The sequence below is a fragment of the Capra hircus genome, chromosome 8 (assembly GCF_001704415.2).
Source record: "Capra hircus breed San Clemente chromosome 8, ASM170441v1, whole genome shotgun sequence".
Lineage (NCBI taxonomy): Eukaryota > Metazoa > Chordata > Mammalia > Artiodactyla > Bovidae > Capra > Capra hircus.
Window position 1 is genome coordinate 73,850,905 of NC_030815.1, and position 23,696 is coordinate 73,874,600.

The 23,696-nt window shown below is 41.8% G+C and overlaps 1 protein-coding gene across 3 annotated transcripts in view; it reads right to left on the reverse strand.

The window, feature by feature from the left end:
• Positions 1-11,936, reverse strand: part of ADRA1A (adrenoceptor alpha 1A) — a 115,444-nt gene extending 103,508 nt beyond the window's left edge. For all 3 annotated transcript variants that reach the window (XM_018052359.1, XM_018052358.1, XM_018052356.1), the window contains exon 1: positions 10,614-11,936. In XM_018052359.1, coding sequence (XP_017907848.1) covers positions 10,614-11,496 — 883 coding nt within the window. In that variant the 5' untranslated portion in view covers positions 11,497-11,936. The remainder of the gene's footprint in view (positions 1-10,613) is intronic.

The following is a 23,696-nucleotide window of genomic DNA, read 5'->3' on the forward strand; positions in this document are numbered from 1 at the left end:
GAAGTGACTCCTTGGCCAATGGCAATAGAACAAGTATTACCCCAGCCAGGAACCAAATGGAGGCAAAACAGATAAACCTATTGTGACTTAAGAGGGCTGGGTCATCAAGTGGGGCAACTGTCCATGGGTGAGTACCCTCAGACTCATCGGGGACAGCTGTGTGATGGCTAGGGACTGGCACCTGGGGCCAGCCACTAGACTAAAACAACATCCCCAGAGCCAGAAACTAAAAATCACCATGAGAGATCAACCTGCTGCTGCTGCTGCTGCTAAGTCGCTTCAGTCATGTCTGACTCTGTGTGACCCCATAAATGGCAGCCCACCAGGCTTCCCTGTCCCTGGGATTCTCCAGGCAAGAATACTGGAGTGGGTTGCCATTGCCTTTCTCTGGAGAGATCAACCTAGGACCTGATAATTTCCTATCATCCGCTACCCCAATAACCATAATGTGTGCCCCTGATTAACAATTTAGCAGGCAAACTTGCAATGCTGAGTTATCTAAGAGATGCAGAGTATATAAAGATTCTGCTTAAATGATTGGATTTGACTGAACTTACTGGGTTTAACTAAAAGTGTGTGTGTGTGTGTGTGTGTGTGTGTGTGTGTGTGTGTGTGTGTGTGTGTCCCCTGGGAGTTCATGAAAAAGATCACATCAGTTTTTGAAAAATAAAGAAGCTATATTTTCTCAGCATGTCTGAATACAGCATGAGAAAACTGGCAACCCAGGATATACAGTAATAAGTGATTAATATGCTCAATGTATACAATAAACTTACAAATGGAAAAGAAGTAAAACTCAGTGGCTTAACAAAAAAGTGGCCAAAGAGCACAGATGAGCAATTTCACAATACAAAATTGAAATAGAAATGACTGATACGGGCGGAGTGGATTTCAAATATAAAAATATGGAGGGGATTTCAATTAGTAAAGAAAAATGCAGTTTCAAGATGAAAAGTCACTATACACATGTCCAGATGGAAAACCAAGTTAAAGGACTAAGACGGTGAACCTGTCCAATGAGGAAAATGCCTTAGGAAAAATCCTCCCGCCTGAACCTGAAACCACGAATTAAGAAAACACAGCAATACCTGGGTCACTAAGTGGTGTCTCTTTCAGAGTACTGACTTGCCTGTATGCAGCTGGTTTAAAAGAGTCAGTTATTGTTCAAAGCTTTGTTAGAACTCATTGTAGACGTCTTCTGAGCCTGAGGCACATTCTTTGGAATATGATGGTAAATCTCCAACGACAGATTCGTCTTGTGGAAAGAGCCACAATTAATTTAAAGCCAAGTCTGGTTAGACTATTTGTGATCAGGGAAAGCTTTTCTCATAAATCTGCTCTGGAGGCAATGACAACAAGAGGCATTTGAGAACTCTGTGGCAGCTCGTGGAAATAAATATTTTCAGCCTCGAGTGAGAAGGATCCTATTTGGCAAGGTATCTCTCACCTGTCCTGGGTCAATGTCTCCCAACTGGTGAAGCCAGTCTTCTTTTTGTTAAGCCTCTGATAATTTAAAATATAAACTTGATCATGTCATTCTTATTCCTGGTCATCTTCAAATAAAAACACAAACTCATAAAAATGACCCTAAAGGCTTATTCAGTTAGCTCCCTTTTTCTCCAGCTTCAGTCCAGTCTTATCAGAGTCTTTATCCATCTCATTCCCTCTAGTCTCCTTTTAACCAATGAACAGCTCCTTGGTCTACAGATCTCAGCCCCAAAGATCAAGGTCAAGAAAGTCAAGCTCTCCTTCCCAGCAAGCCTATTCTACCCTCTTGCCCAGGGTCACTCTTGTCCACAGGCCATGTTTCCAAGGTACCACTCCATCCTCTTCCTTGTACACAGTTCTGGCATTTTTATGTGGTTATCTGATTCATGTCTATCTTCTCATGGAGATTAGAAGCCTGCAGGAAGGCAAACACCCAGGTTGTTTTTACATGGTTACATTTCATAAAGCCTGATATATGGGACATTCTCGATAAGTAACTGGAAGATGAATGAGAAATGCTGCCTGATACAGTTGTGAGGAAAATGTACTGGGAGATGGTTGCAATAATACCCTTATCCCTTTGCGAATCTGCTCTCTCACCAGGAGGTGAGTCTGTTTTCCTCCCCTTGAAGGTATACTGGCCTTGGTGACTTGGTTTTCCTGCAGAACAAGGCAGAAGTGACCCTGGGCCAGGTCTGGGTCTTGTGCTTCAGAAGCCTGGCAGTTTCTGCCCCGATTCTCTTGAAGAGAAGTGCCACACTGCAGGAGAGCTGGCTTCAACTACTGGGGGAAGAGCGGCCACCAAGTCTAACATCCCGAAAGCCCAATAAACTAGACCTTGACTCATAACTGCCCTACAATTGCAAGCCCTAGCAGGATTGTTGCCTTAAGTTACCAAGTTTTGAGATGATTTGTGGTGTAGCAAGGGGCGTCCCCCATGGGTCAGCTGGTAAAGAATCTGCCTGCCGATGTAGGAGATGCAAGAGATGTGGGTTCAATCCCTGGGTCAAGAAGATCCCCTGGAGAAGGAAATGATAATCCTTGGAGAAGCAAATAGCAACTCACTCCAGTATTCTTGCCTGGGAAATCCCATGGACAGAGGAGCCTGGGGGCCACAGTCTACGAGGTCGCAAGAGTTGGACACGACTTCACACACACACCTACCTATGTGATGCAGCTAGAGTAACTGAAAAACTGTCTCTTATCTTAAAGTCAAAGTGGTCCTTAGATTCTCTCCACACCATAATCTCTCAGAAGTCAGCCTTTTCCATAAGAATCAGGGGCCTGTTCTTTTGTACCTGCAGCAAAGAAATGCAATTTCTAACTGGCCTGGGCATCCACAAGCATCATTCTATGTCATTATGTGCACTCACCCCTTTTTCTTGCTACTTTTCACATATCACCATCTGAAACTTGCTATGTATTGAATTGTGCAGATTTTCAGCTCCACGAGGGCAAGGATTTGTCTTTATCTCCAGGGAGTCTCTAGCTACCTGGCACATAGGAGATGCTCAATGAAATTTTGCTGAATGAATAAATGACTATGCCTCACTGCTTCCACCTGGTAATCATCTTGCCTGCATTGCCTTCTCCTGGACACTGCATCTTAAAACATTCTCCCTCCTTACCATGTGCTGTCTTTTTAAAAAACATCTATAAACTTTTTAAAAAATTATTTTTTAATTGGCCATACCATGTGGCATGTGAGATCTTAGTTCCCTGACCAGGGATCAAACCCACAGACTCTACAGTGGAAGCAAGGCATCTTAACCAGTGGACTGCCAGGGAAGTTGCTGTGCTGTCTTTTTTTATTTTAAAATAATTCTCAAGTAGTAATGTCCATCTGAACCACAGCTCAGCCCAGTGCTCTCTCCTTTCATTCAGAGATGATGGCAATGGCTCGGTACAATAATAATACTTATTTTGAATGTAAATCAGATGTGTCCAGAGTTCTGATGCATATAACCAAGTGTTCAGTAAATGCTTCCTCCTCCCAATCCCCTTCTTTCTAATGCTTTCTTTTGCCCAGACCTCCAAAGGCATCCACTCTTCATGGCAACATCCCACATCAACATATGTCAGTAATGATCTGTGAAACGTATGAATTCAGATAAGATTAACATTTATTGCCATTTGCTCTGTGCTAGGTGCTATACTAGGCAGCTGACCCATATAACATCCCATATTTTATGAAAAAAGAAAGCCTAGGTTGAAATCTCAGGTCAATACTTTCTCCATCCAGCACACTGCTTTTGGTACCAGTCGGCTCTAGACAAAAGAATGTAATAGGCAAAGATGAAACACACACTCCAGGTCCCAATGTTCCTTGAGGCACAGTTTATACCCTTCCTTCTTTCATATGTTGAAGGCTGCTGCTGCTGCTAAGTCACTTCAGTTGTGTCCGACTCTGCGATCCCATAGACGGCAGCCCATCAGGCTCCTCTGTCCCTGGGATTCTCCAGGCAAGAACACTGGAGTGGGTTGCCATTTTCCTTCTCCAATGCATGAAAGTGAAAAGTGAAGGTTAAGTCGCTCAGTCATGTCCAACTCTTTGCGACCCCATGGACTGCAGTCTACCAGGCTCCTCCATCCATGGGATTTTCCAGGCAAGAGTACTGGAGTGGGGTGCCATTGCCTTCTCCAATGTTGAAATCTAACAGCTTCAAATTCTCTTTATTTAGCTTCTTGATCAAAACTTGTTTTCTAAGAACATTCACTCTAGGACTTCCCTGGTGGTTCAGTGGTTAAGAATCCACCTGCCAATGCAGGGGACATGGGTTCAAACTGGTCCAGGAAGATCCCACACGCCTTGGAGCAACTGAGCTCTTGCTCAAGACCCGATGAGCTGCAACTACTGAAGACTGTATGCCCTAGAGCCCATGCTCCACAACAAAGAGAAGCGAATGCAAAGGGAAGCCCGCTTTCTGGAACTAGAGAAAGACCCTGCACAGCAGAAAGGACCAAGCACAACCAAAAATAATAAAAACAAATAAGCAAAAATAAAATTTTAAAAATTCACTCTAAGGTATAAATGACTGGTCATTACGTCAAGTGTGATCTCCCTCCCCTGAAGGGGTTCTCGGTTTCAGGAAAATATTTAGGATATGGGAAGAAGACAAGGCTAGCAAGACTTAGACTTGAAGGCAGAAAAGTCAGATTTCTACCTGTAATCAGGCTATTCAGCCCACCAACCAACCCAGCCCTGGTGGGGAAGAACCGGGGAGAGAGTGAAGTGTGGAGTCCATGGGGAGACAGAGCCTTCTCACAAATCCAGAGGGGCCTTCACAATGAGATGGGAGGTCCCCCCTCACCTGATTATCCTGGTCTGATTCCTGCACAGGTGGGTACTTCATCCCTCAGCTTTGCACAGTACGCCCACCCCTGCTTTGGTTTCAGTTTCCAAGCCCTCTGTCCTCTGGCAGCTGAGGGCAAACCCATAAGCTCTCTTCCCAAGAGACTACTTGTCCTACTTAAGAGCTCATGTCCCTTGGGTATAATAACATAATGGCATATTTATTCTTCTCTCCACATTTTGCATGAAAAATGTACTTAAGATAGTTACTAAAAACAAACAACGTCTCACTGATGGCTCATGAGATGTAGTGCAGTCTTCAAGCCTCTGCTTAGTTAACTGCGATACGTCTAGATGCTTCTGTAGTGATTTCCAGACATTGTTCACTATTCTATTCCTTAGCATTTGTAATATCACTCTGAGGACCAATCTCATAGATTTGTGACCATTGTTTTCAATTTGTCTCCTTAACTAGACTGTGAGACCCTTGAGGGCAGAGTCTGTGCTTTGGTCAACTTTTTGTTCCAACACAGTGCCTGGCACTTATTCTACAGCCAATCACTCTGGGAAGAAACAAGCCTTGTCTTCTTCCCATATCCTAAATATTTTCCTGAAACCAAGAACCCCTTCAGGGGAGGGAGATCACACTTGATGTAATAATCAGTCATTTATACCTTAGAGTGAATTTTTTAAAATTTATTTTTGCATATTTATTTTTATTATTTTTGGTTGTGCTTGGTCTTTTCTGCTGTGCAGGGGCTTTCTCTAGTTCCAGTAAGTGGGCTTCCCTTTGCATTGGCTTCTCTTGTTGTGGAGCATGGGTTCTAGTTTGGTGTCAAAAAGAAACTGTGGATCATAGATTTGGTAGGTTTGGTGATCTTGTGCCCATTTTCACTTCAATGTTACCAGCTTCCCAAGACAGCAGATCCACAAGAGAAGCTCTAAGACCAGAGTCTCCTTTTCCCTAGAGGGACTCAAGAGCCAGTCTGTCACGCTCCTCTTCTTGGATAGCTAAGCCACCATTGGAAGTCTCAAACTCCCAGTCACCCATCCTTATCTGAGCTGTTCCCACCATCTGGCTCTGTATGACCCCTAATCCAATCTAGGAGCCTCAGGAGATGTGGTTCAATTCCTGGGTCGAAAAGATCCTGAAAGAGGAAATGTCAACTCACTCCAGTATTCTTTCTTGGATAATCCCATGGACAGAGGATCCTAATGGGCCACAGTCTGCAGGGTCACAAAGAGTCAGACACGACTGAGTGAGCACACAAACAGCACAATCTGATCTAGCCTATGTTCCTTCACAGTCTCCCCTTCTTTACTTCAGCCCCTAGATATAATCAGTCATCAGCGACATTCCCTATCATTCTCAGCCTCTTAGCTGTGAAAGACCAGCATTCAGCCTTCTTGATTGGTCTTCCTTTAAATATATGAACTTAAGTCTCAAACATGTCCTCAGGACCTTCTGGTAACTCTAGAAAATTTCCATCATCTATTTACTCTCTCACCTCGAAGACTGATCTTTCACATTTTCTTTTACTCCTCAAACTACCATCACTTCCTATTCCTTCCTCACTTTTAGTTGATGATCTTAATTATTTTTTTCTTTCCAACTCAATTTATTAAAAATAGGGAATAGAGATGCCATAGGACATTTTCATAAACACTTAGATATTTGGTTCATTTCTTTTTAATGATGAGCAGAATTATATAGAAGGGAACCCAAAGAAAGAGAAATTAAGCTGATGTGTACTTTCATCTGACTACAATTTACTCCTAATGTATAAAGCCAGGCTGAAGCCATCAGCATTATCTACATCTAAGATTTAACTCTCACAATGATGCTTTCGGCTTGGTAGGAACATTTGCTTTTTAAAAATGAATGTTTTCTATTCTCTTAGTCATTCTGAAATTAAAATCAGCTTAGTTTTAAAAATACATAAATTTCATCAAATTTTGAGATGACCATGAGTCTTATTTCATGGAGAACATGCACGTATTTGGAAGTGATCTTGACCTTTCCCCTCCTTACCTACTGCCTCTGTGCTCACACACTCTGGCTTCCCCATCATTTTCAAACCCTCTTGTGTCCTCCCTTGCCTGTACCATCAGGATCTCTCTAGGCCATAATTTCCATCAGAAAATAAACATGATATCCTATCTCCACCTTTGAAAATTTTCCCTAGATCCTTGTAGCTACACTGCCTTTCCCTGTCCCACAGTCTAGTAAAACCCTTCCACGTCACCTTTCATTCTCTCAAAAAAGTGCACAATCAGGCTTTCGTCTCCATAACTCCACTGAAACTACTGTCCTCAGAGAAAGTGTTAGTTGCTCAGTTGTGTCCAACTCTTTGCGACCCAATGGACTGTAGCCCGCCAGGCTCCTCTGTCCATGGGATTCTTACCAGGCAAGAATACTGGGGTGGGTTGCCATTTCCTTCAGGACTTCCTCATATCACCAAAGACCTCTACAAGGCCAAGTCCAGTGTGGATTCCCAGTCCTCTGACTTGGTCTAGCAACTGCATGTGACTCCTGCCTTCATGAAACATCTCCATTCAGTTTCCGGGACATCACCTTCTTCTACCTCCCTGGCCACTCCTTCTCAGTTTCTTTTGCAGATCATTTCTCTTCCTTCTCCTGACCCTCAAATATCAGGGTCCAAGGCTCAGTCTTCATCTCTCTTTTCTCTCCACACTTTCTCACTTGCATATCCTTCCATTTCTGTGGAAATATGTTGATGTGTCCCAAGTTTATATCATAAACTTGGATAAACATAAACAGCTTCCCCTCTTAGCTCCAAATACATGCATGTAACTGCCTACTTGACATACCTACTTGTGCATCTAATAGACACTTCTCAGCATGGACTGTATAAAATAAGCACTTGTGCTTCACATTCTTGCCAGCCCCTTACCACTCCATGATTCTTTAGTTTCTCCAATCTCAGAAAATACTACTATTTACCCAGTTGTTAGGGCCTAAAACCCAAAAGTTATCTCTATTCCTCTCTTTTATTCATACGCTATGTCCAAATTTAATGTTGGCTTAAAGCTAAACATTCAGAAAACTAAGATCATGGCATCTGGTCCCATCACTTCATGGCAAATAGATGGGGAAACACTGGAAACAGTGGCTGACTCTATTTTTTTTTAGCTCCAAAATCACTGCAGATGGTGATTGCAGCCATGAAATTAAAAGACGCTTACTCCTTGGAAAGAAAGTTATGACCAACCTAGACAACATATTAAAAAGCAGAGACATTACTTTGTCAACAAAGGTCCGTCTAGTCAAGACTATGGTTTTTCCAGTGGTCATGTATGGATGTGAGAGTTGGACTGTAAAGAAAGCTGAGTGCTGAAGAATTGATGCTTTTGAACTGTGGTGTTGGAGAAGACTCTTGAGAGTGCCTTGGACTGCAAGGAGATCCAACCAGTCCATCCTAAAGGAGATCAGTCCTGTTCACTGGAAGGACTGATGTTGAAGCTGAAACTCCAATACTTTGGCCATCTGATGCGAAGAGCTGATTCATTTGAAAAGACCCGGATGCTGGGAAACATTGAGGGCAGGAGGAGAAGGGGATGACAGAGGATGAGATGGTTGAATGGCATCACTGACTCAATGGACATGAGTTTCGGGGTTGGTGATGGACAGGGAGGCCTGGCGTGCTGCAGTTCATGGGGTTAAAAAGAGTCGGACATGACTGACCAACTGAACTGAACTGGGATCACTTTGAACCATGTCCACCTGTTTTACCTGAGTACAGGGCTTCCCCACTTTTCCCTTCTTGATGTCTCCAGCAGTCACCTAAGTGGTCTCCCTGTTTCAACTCTTATCTGGGAAACAGTCTTCACTCCTCCCAGCTGCCAGAAGCATCCTTTAAAAATATAAGACCAGCCACTCACGTGCTAAAGCCTCTCTGATTGGATGACTTCCCATCACAATTAGAATAATATGCAAATTCGACTTTGGCCTAAAAGACAGGTCAGGTTCCTTGCCAGCTCTGCACTGGCTATTGCCTCTGCCCAGAAAACTCTTCCTCCTAGAATTTGCAAAGCTTGCTCCTCACTTCAGTCAGGTCTCTGCTCAAACATCACCTCTTCAGAGAGGACTTTCCATGCCACTCATCACATTATCATCCCAGTCTCTATCTTATTATCCTGTTTACTTTTAAAATAGTGCTTGTTAATCCTTGACTTTTAAAGGTATATTTGTTTGTTTTTGTCTATTTCCCCCCAAAGATTGCAAACATCTCAGTGCAAGGACTTTTCTGTCTTGTTCACCCTAAGTGTCTAGAACAAGTGTTTAATAAACACAATAATTGACAGGTGAACAGATGCATAGGTAAATGTGCAAACTTCAAGAGGAAGGGATGGGATGCAGATGATAGGTAAGGAGGCAGTGGCTCAGGTAAAGAAGGTTGTATAAATACAATCAAAGCTGCGATGTCGTTCTAGAAGCAGAGAATGCAATAATGATGAAAGGCCAGGGAATGAATTTGGAAGGGCCTATCAAGCAGCCGTGTTGGGTAGAAATTTCTGCAATGATCAAAATACTCTATATCTCTGCTGTACAAGGCAGTAGCCGCTGGCCACATGTGGCTGCCGAACGCTTGAAATGGTCCAGTGGGACTAAGCAACTGAATACTAATTTTCTTTAATTTTAACTTACATTCAATAGACACATGGGGCTAGTGGTTATGATAGTAGACAGCAAAGCTTTAGAACTTGAAGAATTCCTTCCCCTGACTTGTGATTTTGGAATAATTACATATACCTCACTTAGCTATTGAGAGGACTAATGATATCAAATTGTTAATGTCTGAAACATAGTTAGCCCTCAAAAAATAATAGCTGCAATGACCACTCGGTGTTGCCAATAAAAGGACTTTCAGTACATGCCACGTAAATTGACCCTAAAGTACAGATGTCTATGACTTTTTATTGTAATTTTTTGTGTGCTTGAGCTAGTGGATAACCAATGTGTGTGGGTCTACATCTGAGCTCACAAACTAAAAATAGTAAACAACCATTCTAGGTTGTCAGGAAGGCCTTCCGGAGGTAAATGATGAATCCAAGTGCATCAGCTTGCTGACACTTATAATGAACTAATTAGTTTTGACAACAGCTCATTCAGCATTTGTGAAAACTGGATCTGTAACATTACTGTTTGGTTTAATACTTAGCATTAAAATAAAGGGCAATGTATTTACTTATTGGAAACAGTATATTGAATTCTTTAAAGGTTAAATTGTTTTGGAGATATATTTTTTCTTGCCAGTAGCTCGTTACAGTTTCTTCCACACAGAATCCAGAAAACAACATGAACACAGATATAGAACACAAGCAGACCATTTTCACTAACCCTTAGGAATAATCTAATCTAATAATCAAATTGCACAAGTTTGTTCAGGATAAGCATCGTGCTTATTTTTAGGCCAAGAGAATTTGCAGTCCACAGCAGCAGAGATGAAAGTGACATTCCATTGCCCCTGCCTAGTGCCTGGTGGAGGAGACTCAGAGACTCGAAATCCAAGGATGGATGTTTTTAAGTTAAACACAGGCTTAAAAGCATTAGCAGAAGTTAATGTTCTTATTAAGAAGACCAATTAATCTGCATCGGTGGGAAACCACTTTGCAGTAGTCGAGAAAAAGTGCCCTAGGACTGAATATAAGTGAGACTGGAGCAGAAAGGGAATGAAATTTTACTTTTCTACAGGGAAGTCTTTCCTAACTGCCCTCCTAGATTTGCCGTTTGAAATGCAGATCCTTTCTCATCCACCCATGACTGTGAGTCTAGGATAGCAGAAGGGGAAGAGCTGATGTAAAGACTTACCAATGGGCATCACTAAGAAAAAAGGCAGCCAGCAGAGGACGAAGCAGCCGACCACGATGCCCAGCGTTTTGGCCGCTTTCTTCTCGCGCGAAAATTTGAGCAGTCTCACGGAGAAGTGCGTCTTGTTCTTGGCGCTGGTCACCCCGCTGCCTCCTACCGGGACGTTTTTGCGATGGATGCGGAGCGTCACCTGCTCCGAGTCTGACTTGTCGGTCTTGAGGCCCGACTTGAGGCCCCGGCTCTCTCTCTTGGCCACCACGTAGACCCGGCAGTACATGACCAGGATGATGGTCAGCGGCACGTAGAAGGACCCCAGGGCCGAAAAGAGCACATAGCCCGGCTCCTCGTTGATCTGGCAGATGGTCTCGTCCTCCGGGGCCGGCTGCCTCCAGCCGAAGAGTGGCCCGATGGAGATGACCAAAGAGAGCGCCCAGACGCAGAGCAGGGCCATGAGGCCCCTCTTCTGGGTGACGATGGTGGGGTAGCGCAGAGGATAGCTCACGCCGATGTAGCGGTCGATGGAGATGATACAGAGTCCCATGATGGAAGCCGTGCAGCACAGGACGTCCACTGCCGCCCAGACATTGCAGAAGACCCTGCCGAAGGCCCAGTAGCCCAAGATCTCGAAGATAGCGGAGAAGGGCAGCACCGTAGAAGTGAGGAGAAGGTCGGCCACCGCCAGGTTGACGATGTAGTAGTGTGTGACCGAGTGCAGGTGCCGGTGGCAGGCCACGGAAAGGATCACGAGGATGTTCCCCAGCACCCCGAAAAGGATGAGGCCCCCCAAGATCACCCCGAGCAGAATGGCCTTGGAAATGTTCACCGGTGGCGGCGGGTGGGTGCAGTTGGAGCTGTCGGAGGCATTTCCGGAGAGAAACACCATGGTCCCAGCCCCCCGGGGCCGGGGCCGGCAAAGTCCGGCTCTTGAGGGCCACCCCTCGGCGGGCGCGGGGGAGGGGAGCGAGGGAGCGGGGAGTCAAAAGCTCTCGGCTCCCAGGAGCCTCGTCTGCTGGGGTTGTCTGGGGGTAAGAGAGAACGTGCAGGGAGGAAGCAACTCCGGCCAGCCCGGGAAACCCTCAGTAGGCCACGCAAAGGGGTAGGGCTTTAAAGGCGACATGGCCAGGGGCGCGCGGAGCTGCCAGCCGACCCTCTCCACCAGTAGCGCTGGCCCGGGGCCCCGGCTCCCTCCCTATCTGAGCTTTAGCACGGAACTCAGCGAGACTCGATGCAAAATGCAATCCCGAAATTATGGGAGTCCCCTTTCCTGCACTGTCCGCTCCGTCCGAGTGAGAAGTTTGAGCATTCTGCACATAATTGGAATTCAAAACTTCAGTCTCCCCTCAACAAACCACAAGCAAGTATTGGTCTGCCGTCGACTCTCAAAGGCGGGGACCGTTGGCATCTGGGCGCTTCTCCCCACCCGCAGTTACACTCGGTGTGGCTGCATTCATGACAGATCGCGCAGGCCAAGGGGAAACGCGGATGTGAAATGTTCACCAAGAGCGAGATGGCTGCGGAGCGTAGTTTGCCAGCTTTGTCCTGAAAGAGCGCAAAGAAATGCAGAGTGTAAACCAGCCGCCTCGGGGAGCAAGGCCGTGCTAGATGCGGGGTCTGACCCGGCCGGGAGCCCCGCCGACTCAGATCCCGAAGCGACCGTCCTGCCGCAGCCCAGCGCACGGGAGGGGACCGCGAGCCGTGCCCAGCCGCTGGGCACCTGCCCTGGAGCGCTCCTCCTCGCGGCCTCTGGCGGTGTTCAAGGACCGAGGCAAACACACCCCAAGCTCCAGCACGGCAGGCGTGAAATTAAAATCTGAAAATAAATTAATTTAAACCTAGCTTGAAATTAAAATCTAGCTCGAGTGGCGCGATTTGAGGCTGAAGGGTATGCCGCGCCGAGCCAAGCTGATGGAAACCCGGAGGATCTATCCGGTGGCCACTTGCACAGGTTGCTTCGCAGTCACCTGGAGGGGGCGGCCTGGGAAGAGGGAGTCGCCTAGACCCGGGGACCGCAGAGGCAGTGCCACGCGCAAGCTCACGCCAGAGGAATTCACACTTGAACGTGCGGAGCGCGCCGGTCTGTCGACCAGCCAAGCCGGCCTGAAAGCCGGGTCCAGAGCAAAGCCCTCGGGACACAACGAGGGCTGAACCCGACTCTAGGAAAGGTCCGAGAGTCCTTTCCGAGCCACAGGATCAGGGGTCCCGGAGGACTCGAGCCTCTAGCCACGCCCAGGAGGGCCCTGAGGGTTCCGGGGAGGAGTGGGAGCAGGGAGCATGGCTAAGCCTAAGGGGCTTTGCTGGCGGCAGTCACTGCGGATTTTGTAGGAGTAAAAATCAAGTCCGCGAGCCGGCGGCCAGGAGCGCCTCGTATTTATTTTCCGAGCCGGGGGTCACCGTCTGCGTAAGAAAGATAGATTTCCATAGCTGCGAGCAGACCACAGGGACTCCGGTGGGAATGCGGGGGAGTGGGGACCCACCTTGCGGCTGGGCCCCGAGGCGGGATTCCCTCAGCAAAGGCTTCTGTGAAAATCCCAAGTTCTAGAGCTCACAGGTGATAACAGAACGCAAGCAACTGCAGAAACCCGTTTCCCCTTACCCGCGGAGCGATAAATACGCTGTTAAAAACACACTTGTTAACTAGGAGATAAGTTCCCAGAATACAAGAGGGAAACGCGGTCGGGTGGGGAAGGGGGTGAAAGACGGAGCAGGAGCTTAGGGAAAGTGGGAGTAGGGTCTCGCCTGAAGGCCCCGGGAGGTTTGCCCTCACCCGCCCGGCCCTGCAGCGCACTCACCTGGAGCGCGGATGCAGAGCCACTGGTGCGCGCGCGCCGAGAGAAGTGGAGCGGCCCGCGGTCCCCCGAGCAACTCCGCTGCCTCCTCCCTGCGGGGAGAGGGGCCCGTCTCTCCCACCAAACAGTTCCCGGTCGTTTTGCACCCTCTGACTCACCCCTTTACCAGAGACGTCTTTAAGATCCTGGCTCACAGACGCTTTACCTGGAGATTTTAACAATAAAGAAAACAGAAAAAGAAAAAAAAAAAACACAGTCAAGCAGTAACTCCACCTTCCCCCTTTTAATATTCAGCTCCCCTACATCAGCAAAGACTGGCAAGGAACTTTGCGGCTCTCGCTGACGTAACACAGTCAGTAGCCCCGGCTAGTACCGTAATCTCCTGCTGTTACCGTATTACTCGGCGGTAATAGGCCCTACGCGCCCACTAGATTTTTTGTTTTGTTTTTTAATTTTTGGCTTTTGCCTTTTACCTTGAGTGAATTAGGTTCTCGCTTTACTTTAAGAAAGTGTGTGAGAGGAGAGGAGGAAGCGGGGAGAAGGAATTTTTTTATTTGTAGTAAATAACTTCTTTACATGATCCTGATTTTAAAAATAAAGAAAAATAGACATTTGCCAGACAAGTATTACAGTGCGTATGATGTGCTCAAAGAAATGCCCAGGAGATTTACTTTTGAACAGCTTGATTCAATTAACGCTTGGACTAGGTTCTGTTAAAATCGAAAAGAAGCATATTGTTATGCCAAATATGCAGGTGAATTATATTATTTGCAGATGTTTTAAGAAGAATGTAAAATCAGATAAGTCTCAATAAATCTGATTGTAATAAAATTATAACTCCAGAAGAATAAAGTGAGCATATCTAAACCTTTTGAAATATGATTCACTTCTCATTTCTGCAGATAAATGGATTAAGAAAGCATGTTGGTTCCACTGCAGTTTCTTACACAGCTTAGTGTTTTTAAAGCGCTATTTATTATTTTCCAGTTTCCATAAGAAAATATATCCTTTAAAAGAGTGCTGTTGTCTAGTCACTAAGTGGTGTCTCTTTTGTCACTCCATGGACTGTAGCCTGACAGGCTACTCTGTCCGTAGGATTTCCCAGGCAAGAGTGCTAAAGTGGGTTGCTATTTCCTCCTCCTCCAAGGGATCTTCCTGACTCAGGAATCAAATCCATGTCTCTTGTGTCTCCTGTATTGGCAGGGAGATTCTTTACCACTGGTGTCACCTGGGAAGTATGACCCCCTCCACTCCCTCCCCCCTCCGCCCCGTGCCCCCCCGCCCCACAAAAGAGTATTACTTCTCTTTAATTTTCTTAATGAATGAATAATTAGAGCTTGAATAGTTGACATTGCCAGTCTTATTTACTTTTTTTTTTTTTTTGATAAATCCCATGTGCTTTTTACCTTACAGTTGAATAAATGTCATCTGTGTTTTGGAATATTGGGGAAATGCCAGAATTTTCTCCATTCTTGATTCCCATCTCCTAAGTCCCCTCCTTTCATTTTTATTGATTCAGGCAAAACACTCTGTTTGTAGAATATAGTAGGTTCTGTTAAATAGTAACAGAGAGGTAAGTACTTGAATTCCCTCCCCTTAACAGAAGTTTATTATTACCTTTTTCAAGAGAAATGTTTGGAAGGCTTTTATCATAGCAATATACCTCAAAATATCTCATAGAAATGCCCTCAGGAAGATCAGGGGAGGAGGAAGCAGGGAGAAGGGATTTTTTTGCTTCATCCAAGACCTAGTGTATAGATGACCTCTTTCTTAAAAACAATGCCATTCTACCCCCACATCTATAGGAGTGGTACCGACACTTAGCTGGAGAAGGAAACGGCAACCCCCTCCAGTATTCTTGCCTGGAGAATCCCATGGACAGAGGAGCCTGGCGGACTAAAAATCCATGAGGTTGCAGAGTTGGACACAACTTAGAGGCTGAACAACAACAACAAACAACAATTGACACTTATCATGTTTAATTAGACTTCAATACTATTTGATTAATTTTTTGACTTGACTTTAATATTATTTTAAAAATAAATACACAAATGGCTTTTTTATTCATAAACTGAATTCTGTGTTGAAGGAGAAGCAGACGTGAGAGGAGGCAGGAAATCTGGGTTTGCTCTCATCCTTAAGTCACTTGCTCTGAGATGTAGTCCCCTGGGTTGGAAAGGCTGTATTAGTTCCCTGAGACTCCTACATCTTATCATCCAATATGTATACAAGGTCTGTTCTTCAGAAATCCCACCCACCAGAGGACTACATTACTCTTTAGTTTCTTATCCATTAACTTTTTAGCATGAATACAAGCTTTCTAGTAAGATCTGTTCCATGGTAGATAAGGAAATAGAATAATCAAGAAGAGCAAGTAAAAATTGCTCAACTCTGTAGAGTCAAAATGTACAAAGACTCTGAAACTCTCCATCTCCCATCCCTAACTAACAAGCATACTTACAATCCCAGCCCCCTCAAAAGAGAAACCCGAGCCAGCTCTTTATTTCCAGCTTGGCCCCCGGATGGTGCCAGGTAGGTCTTTCAAATCTGCTTCTAAACCTGTGAACATCAACATTTGCTAAACTAACTCTCAGAACCAATCTTTCCGTAGCTAATCACAGACTGGCTAATAGGAAACTATTCATCTCCTTAAAGAATGGTTGACACGGATGCCCCAGAAGATGTTCAGTGAGATCCATGAGAAGGGGCAGTGAGGTCAGAGTAGGCTGTGAAGTGGTAAAGGTCTGTTCCTGCCCTCCTGTGAGACCAGGATGAAACTCACTTTCACTTTTTCACTCTGGAGACAAGAAAGTTTGGAAAACAGATCAGGGAAAACTGCTATTTGCTTACAGGAAATCTGTAAGTACAGGAATATCAGGACATTGCAATAGTGCATTTGGCTGCCTCAAGCATCAATAATGTGCAGCATATCCAGAAAAAAAAATCTCCTCGCAAATCTTCACATGTGCTGTGGGCTGAAGCCTTCATTCCTATGCAACAGTGGTACACAGTGCACGATGCCTTCTGCTTTTCTTTTCCTTTCAGAACTTCCACAGGAATTCCTCTCATTGGTAGATTATAACCCCAAATATGGCTGGCAGAGATTCTTCCATCCACTGGAATGCAGAGAGGAACATAGAGAAGGGAAAATAATTCTAAGTGGCTGATGGGTAATTTGGTATAATGTCCACTGGTATTTTTATAGTGGTATTTCCCCTTTTTGTCTTATTGGTTTTAAGTACTCTTTACATATTATGGCAGCCATGAGAACGTGCCATCAAGATCTCCTGATGCATAACTGACTGACAGTCCCACATTTTGTCCTTCTGGATCCATCCCTGTGCTTATGCTATACTTCCTATGGGCTACTCCCAACCAATGGCTAAGCATGGAAGAGGTTCTACTGCAAGCCTGTTACTATAAGACCTGGGATTTCCTGAATGGGGGACTTTGTCTCATGCACTCCTCATTGGCTGGCCAAAACTTTCTTCTAACTGTGCAACAGTCTGATATATTTCTTTCCCAGTACTTCTTCCTTCCTCTCTTCTTCACAGGATTCTGACTTAGATCATAGTTTGAAGGCTCTCTTTCTCCAACTTTCCCTTTTTCCTTCATAAGAATTTCCCCCTTATATCTTTTGCATGGTTAATCATGTCTCTGTGTCTGTTTCAGTTCAGTTCAGTGCAGTCGCTTAGTCGTGTCCGACTCTTTGCTACTCCATGAATCGCAGCACGCCAGGCCTCCCTGTCCATCACCAACTCCTGGAGTTTACCCAAACTCATGTCCATCTAGTCAGTGATGCCATCCAGCCATCTCATCCTCTGTCATCCCCTTCTCCTCTTGCCCTCAATCCCTCCCAGCATCAGGGTCTTTTCCAATGAGTCAACTCTTCTAATGAGGTGGCCAAAGCATTGGAGTTTCAGCTTCACCATCAGTCCTTCCAGTGAATACCCAGGACTGACCTCCTTTAGGATGGACTCGTTGAATCTCCTTGCAGTCCAAGGGACTCTCAAGAGTCTTCTCCAATGCCACAGTTCAAAAGCATCAATTCTTCGGTGCTCAGCTTTCTTCACAGTCCAACATTTCTGCTTTATGAACTATGCCAAAGACTTTGACTGTGTGGATCACAATAAACTGTGGAAAATTCTGAGAGAGATGGGAATACCAGACCACCTGACCTGCCTCTTGAGAAACCCATATGCAGGTCAGGAAGCAACAGTTAGAACTGCACATGGAACAACAGACTGGTTCCAAATAGGAAAAGGAGTACGTCAAGACTGCATATTGTCACCCTGCTTATTTAACTTTTATGCCGAGTACATCATGGAAAACACTGGGCTGGAAGAAGCACAAGCTGGAATCAAGACTGCCAGGAGAAATATCAATAACCTCAGATATGCAGATGACACTATCCTTATGGCAGAAAGTGAAGAGGAACTAAAAAGCCTCTTGATGAAAGTGAAAGAGGAGAGTTAAAAGGTTGGCTTAAAGTTCAACATTCAGAAAGCGAAGATCATGGCATCTGGTCCCATCACTTCATGGGAAATAGATGGGGAAACAGTGGAAACAGTGTCAGACTTTATTTCTTTGGGCTCCAGAATCACTGCAGATGGTGACTGCGGCCATGAAATTAAAAGACCCTTACTCCTTGGAAAGAAAGTTATGACCAACCTAGACAGCATATTCAAAAGCAGAGACATTACTTTGCCAACAAAGGTCCATCTAGTCAAGGCTATGGTTTTTCCAGTGGTCATGTACGGATGTGAGAGTTGGACTGTGAAGAAGGCTGAGCACCGAAGAACTGATGCTTTTGAACTGTGGTGTCTGTTTACTGGGTACAAAATTGACATATATATTAAGGTTGCAGCCCTTTGTGATATATGTTGTCATTTCTTCCAGTCACAGATATTTAAAGGAAAACACCTCATGAATTTTTATATACACATGAATTCTTAAATAAAACATAAAGAATAGAATTTTTGAAAAAAATTGACAAATTTCCATCAATATTCAATACTTTGCAGTTTGATAAAAGATACAAAAGGGCAAGATTAAAGTATAACTTTAAATGGGAGCAAATATTGTAAAATGTGTAACACAAATTATTTTCTGGAGTATATATGTTCTACTGTCTAATCTTTGTTGTTTCTGAAAAGTCAGACAGATTTATATTATTTTGTCACTGTAGATAATATATAGTTTTTGTTTTCCAGCTGATTCACATTGGTCAGCTGATGAAAATGTGACCAGAGGCTTGCAGGAACCTAACCCTGAATTTCCTGACCCTGAAATGGTTCCATACTCACTAACTCAGTGTTTGCAGTGACTGTATAGAACATAACTACCATCAATGTGAATAAACTGTGTATGTCTGTCTGGGTATGTCTGTACACACACACACACAGTGTGCGTATGCACATGTATATATAGATAATCCAGAATTTATAATTGTTATATGCAGGATTGCTATGACAAAATACTCCACTATTTCCAGAAGCTAGAAATGTCACTTGAATTTTAATGAGTTCATTGATTTTCAACAAAAATCTTACCAGAATCTTAGTTGTAATTGCAAGAGTTAGATTGTAGAGAATTAACATATTTATAATAGTTCTATTTCTCCTCTTACTCAAAATATATTTTTTAATAATTGAAAAAAATTTTTTTTCATAAGCATCTGGCCTGACTTTGGTTAGTAATTTTTAGATAACTTATATTTCTTGTTCTTATTATAAATAATGTTTTTTCCTTATTTGATTTGCTGATATATGGAAATGGCCTTAATTTTTGTACACTGATCTTATGTACTGAATTTCTTTAATTTCTTTTTCCTTTCAAAAATTAATATTGATTTTTAAAATTTCTGTATCATCTTGTATTTCCTACAAAGACAATTATTTATATTTAGTTAACAACTTTATGTCTTTCTTTCAAATGCTTATACCTCTTCTTACCGCTTTTACATTTAATTGTAGCCCCAGTATAATATTGAATTTTAGGGATAATTATAAACATTCTTGCCTTAATACTTACTTTAATGGGAATGCTTCTAGACTTCCAATAGTTAGGATGATGTCTGTATATCTTTTGTTAATAATTTGTTAAATTGGTTCCCATCTATTTCTAATTTGCTAAGTGGCTTTTTAAAATTCTTCCCACTTTTAAGGTTTGATGATTTTTCATTTTTAATTTATTAATATGGTGAATTACATAGATTGATTTATATTGAATATTTTTCTGCTTTTAATTTATGAATACTACTTAGTTCTAATATAATACTTTCTTTTATATACTTTAAATTCCATTTTTTGGTAATTTATTTATAATTTTTTCTAGTGTTATTTACCAGTAAGATTGGACTATGATTTTCTTTTCTAATATTTTATCTATTCTGCTTTGAAATTATAATTGTACTCACCAAAAAAATGATATCTGGCTCTCCCTCTTTTTCTGTTCTCTGGGACAGTATAAATAAATTAGAAAATCTGTTATTTGAAGATTGTGCGAATTCACGTACATTTTTATTTTATATTTACTATTGAAAGATAGTTTTATTGGTGATAAAATTCTAAGTTAACATTGATTTTTCTCTTTAGTATTTAGAAGATTAATTCTTTTATGCTATTATTCACTTTTTGCTGCTGATAATTTTGCTATCAGTCTAACTGGCATTTGTGTGTAATCTTTTATCTCCCTAGTAGTTTTTATTTTTACCTTTTATGTTCTGCATTTTCATAAAAATGTGAATTTGTTTCCATTCTGTTGAGTACTATGGTGTCTTTTCAGAGTGATTATTTCTGAACAATTTCCATCTGTTATTCTTCATTTAAAATTTAAAAATTGAAATAAAACACAGGTGCAGAAAAGTGCACCGACTGTAAATGGGCAACTTGATGGATTATCACAATCACCCAGATTTTGAACAAGAACACTTCCAATTCCTCACAGTCTCTTTCATCGGTAATTACATTCTTTCCTAAAGGTAATCACTATCTCAATGTCTAACTTTATGCTTATATCTATTTTTGAATTTTATTTAAATCATACAATATATATTCAATCATGTCTAGCTTCTTTAGTTCAGGATTACATTTATGGGATTCAATCATGCTTTTCATATATATCATATGGATCATTTATTGATGCTGCTTTATATAATAGTATTTAAGTGTATAAATAAGCTAATATTTTATTATCTTTTCTTTTTTTAATTTAAATTTATTTATTTTAATTGGAGGCTAATTACTTTACAATATTGTATTGGTTTTGCCATACATCAACATGAATCTGCCACAGGTGTTCAACTATTATCAATAATCTTGCAATGAACTTCGTGTGAAGATTTTTGGTGCACATGGCCAGAATTTCCATTGGATATATGTCCTAGAAGTGGAATTACTGGATCTTAGGTCAAAGTATAAATTAAAGATGTTCTACTTTAGTATATATTGATGCATACTTTTGCAAAGTAGTTGTACCAGTTACATTCCTATCAGAGGTACAAGCATGTCTATTGTCAGTCTTCTTAATTTTAAACACCTTGGTGTGTATGTAGAAATAGCTTATTGTGGCTTTAGTTTGCATTTTTCCTGATTACTAATGAATTTGAGAAACTTTTTATATATTTATTGGTTGACTATCTTTTTTTTGAAGTGTTCAGGTCTGTTTTTGAAATTCCTATTGAGTTATCTGATATTGTTTTCTTAGTTATTTTTTAAATAAATTTTTCATTGAGGGATAAAATGTGAAAAAGAAAACCAATAAAATCATTACTGTACAGCTAGCTAGAATACTCACAAAGGAAACATCCTGATTAAGAAATCCATCCTTACCAGAATCCCAGGAGGACCTTTCATGCTGCTGCTGCTGCTAAGTTGCTTCAGTCGTGTCCAACTCTGTGCTACCCCATAGACGGCAGCCCACCAGGCTCCTCCGTCCCTGATACAAATATATATATAGCATGAATCCCAGGAGGACCTTTCATGCTCACTCCCAATTATTATCATCTCTTTCCTTCCCAAAATTAACAACTATACTGGCTTCTAAGACCAGAAGTTAATTTTGCCTATTTTTTATATTTATATGATTGGAGTCCTAAGCATATATATATATATATATATATATTTATTTGTATTTAATATCAATTGTACATTATGAGAGTCACCTTATTATTGCATATAGCATTAGTTTATTTCTTCTCAAGCTTCTAGACTAGTGCTTTCCAATAAACCTCTGCAACAATAGAAATTTCCATAATGGAAGAGAATACTAAAAAATAAGAGTGTATGTGTATATAATTGATTCACTTTGCTGTACAGCATTAATTAACACAACAGAGTAAATCAACAATACTTTAATAGAAACATTGTCTAGTTTATATGTGGCACTATTTGGTCACCCTATGCATATTAGAAGCGTCCTCTGCAAAAGACAGAATTAACCATATCATAGCAATTAAATTGCCACTTGATGAAAAGAAGTACCTCTAAGTCACTGAGAAAATAGTTGGTGACATTTATGAAATCAGGAGGAGAAGATTTATGAGATGGCTGATAAATGTTGGAAATGTGGTTTGAATATGATGAAGTTGATGTTGCTAGTGAGCTTTGTGGCAGAATACAGTTCTACAGAGTATAGTGGTTAACAGCAGTGATTAAAACACTGAACGTTATTATCATGAGCTGGGTTCCAAATTCCTTACAGAGATATTAGCAGGAAAGAAAGTTCCTGCTTCATGGACCTTATAATCTAACAGGAATAAGTGTTTTAGGCAACTATTTATGAGTGATTTTGATGTCTGGAGGATGGAGCTGAGAAGACAGTTGGGTCAATCAAAAAATGTTGGCAAATGCTCATGTTTTCAAGGTGGGACATGGAAGAGGAGCTAGAAACTAACAAAGAGCTGGGAGAATAAAATACCAAAAGTTTGAGGCTTTTTTTTTTTTTTAAAGTGTGATCTAGAGTCAAGTACAAAGAATTGAAAAGAAAGACTGAAGCATTACAGATCATCTGCTATACACATTTTGTAAATGGACACACTATTTGCTATCACTATTTATGAGTTTGTTGATGTTCTTTTAAAACTTTTGTTGGGGGAGAAATACCTTAGGAGGCACATGGGTAGAACATAAATTCACTTTTTGTTTTGTTTGTTGCCAAATTTGGTAACATTTACTAGCTGTTCAATTCCTCAATGTATTAGACAAGGTAGCATTGTGGTTACAATCAGCCAACACCATTTACTTAAATCTGTCTTTTCTCCTTATACATTACATCCTTATATATGTCTTCATATATAATATGTCTATTTGTCTCCTTATATATCATATAATATACTATATTAATTTGTAGCAAAATTTTGAATTTCTCTTTTTCTAAAGAAACAGATCCTTGCTCATTTTAACTTCTGGAGGATAGAATTTTTGGCATTTGAAAACAAATCTCTGCAAATAGTTTTTAGAAAAATATTTTGTTTTTCTTTTGTGGTTTTTCTCCTTTGAATGTGGAAGGTTTAAAAAACCACAGCTTCTTTTCTATACAAGTAACTTCCCACATAAACAAAATAATAGCTTCTAAGAAAAGTTTGAAGCTTTCTAATAATTTATGATTCAAACCAAATACTTTTTTGGGACTTTTCCCACACTCTATCATTGGGGCTGTATATATACAAACTAAACCATAATGTCAGCAGAGTGATTCTGTTTCCTAGGAGTTCAATAACATCGAGTAATAACAGCTAAAATTTAAATAGAGTTTATAGTTTACAAAGAACTTTGACATATGTTTTGTCGCTGGGGAATCTGAACAGCCAAATATAAGATACTCATTTATTGCTCATATTTTTAAGATGATGTAACTGCAATTTAAGAAGTCAAATGAGCTGACCCAATCACACAGTGTCTTAGCAATAGAAACCTAGGTTTTCAGAACCTAAATCCTTAACACATTTTAATAAGAAAAGGTCCACAAAAAATAAACTTACTGTTGGTTTGGAGGTATCATCAAAGTAAAAGAGCATCCATTTGACCTTTTGCAAGGACTGGTGAACTGTGACCCATGACCTACATCTTGTTCCCACACTGATTTTTTGTAGGTGCCCTCCTGCTAAGAATGTTTTTATATTTTTAAGGTTTGTAAAAACAAGTAATCAGAGAAAAAATTGCAACTGTTATGTGACCTGCAAAGCTTAAACTATTTATTTGGTCCTTTACAACAAACTGTGCTGATCCCTATTTTATGGTATGGTTGGTATTAGACATGCCCGGAGGCTCCTGCTTTTCTGTCAAATGTTTCTCTA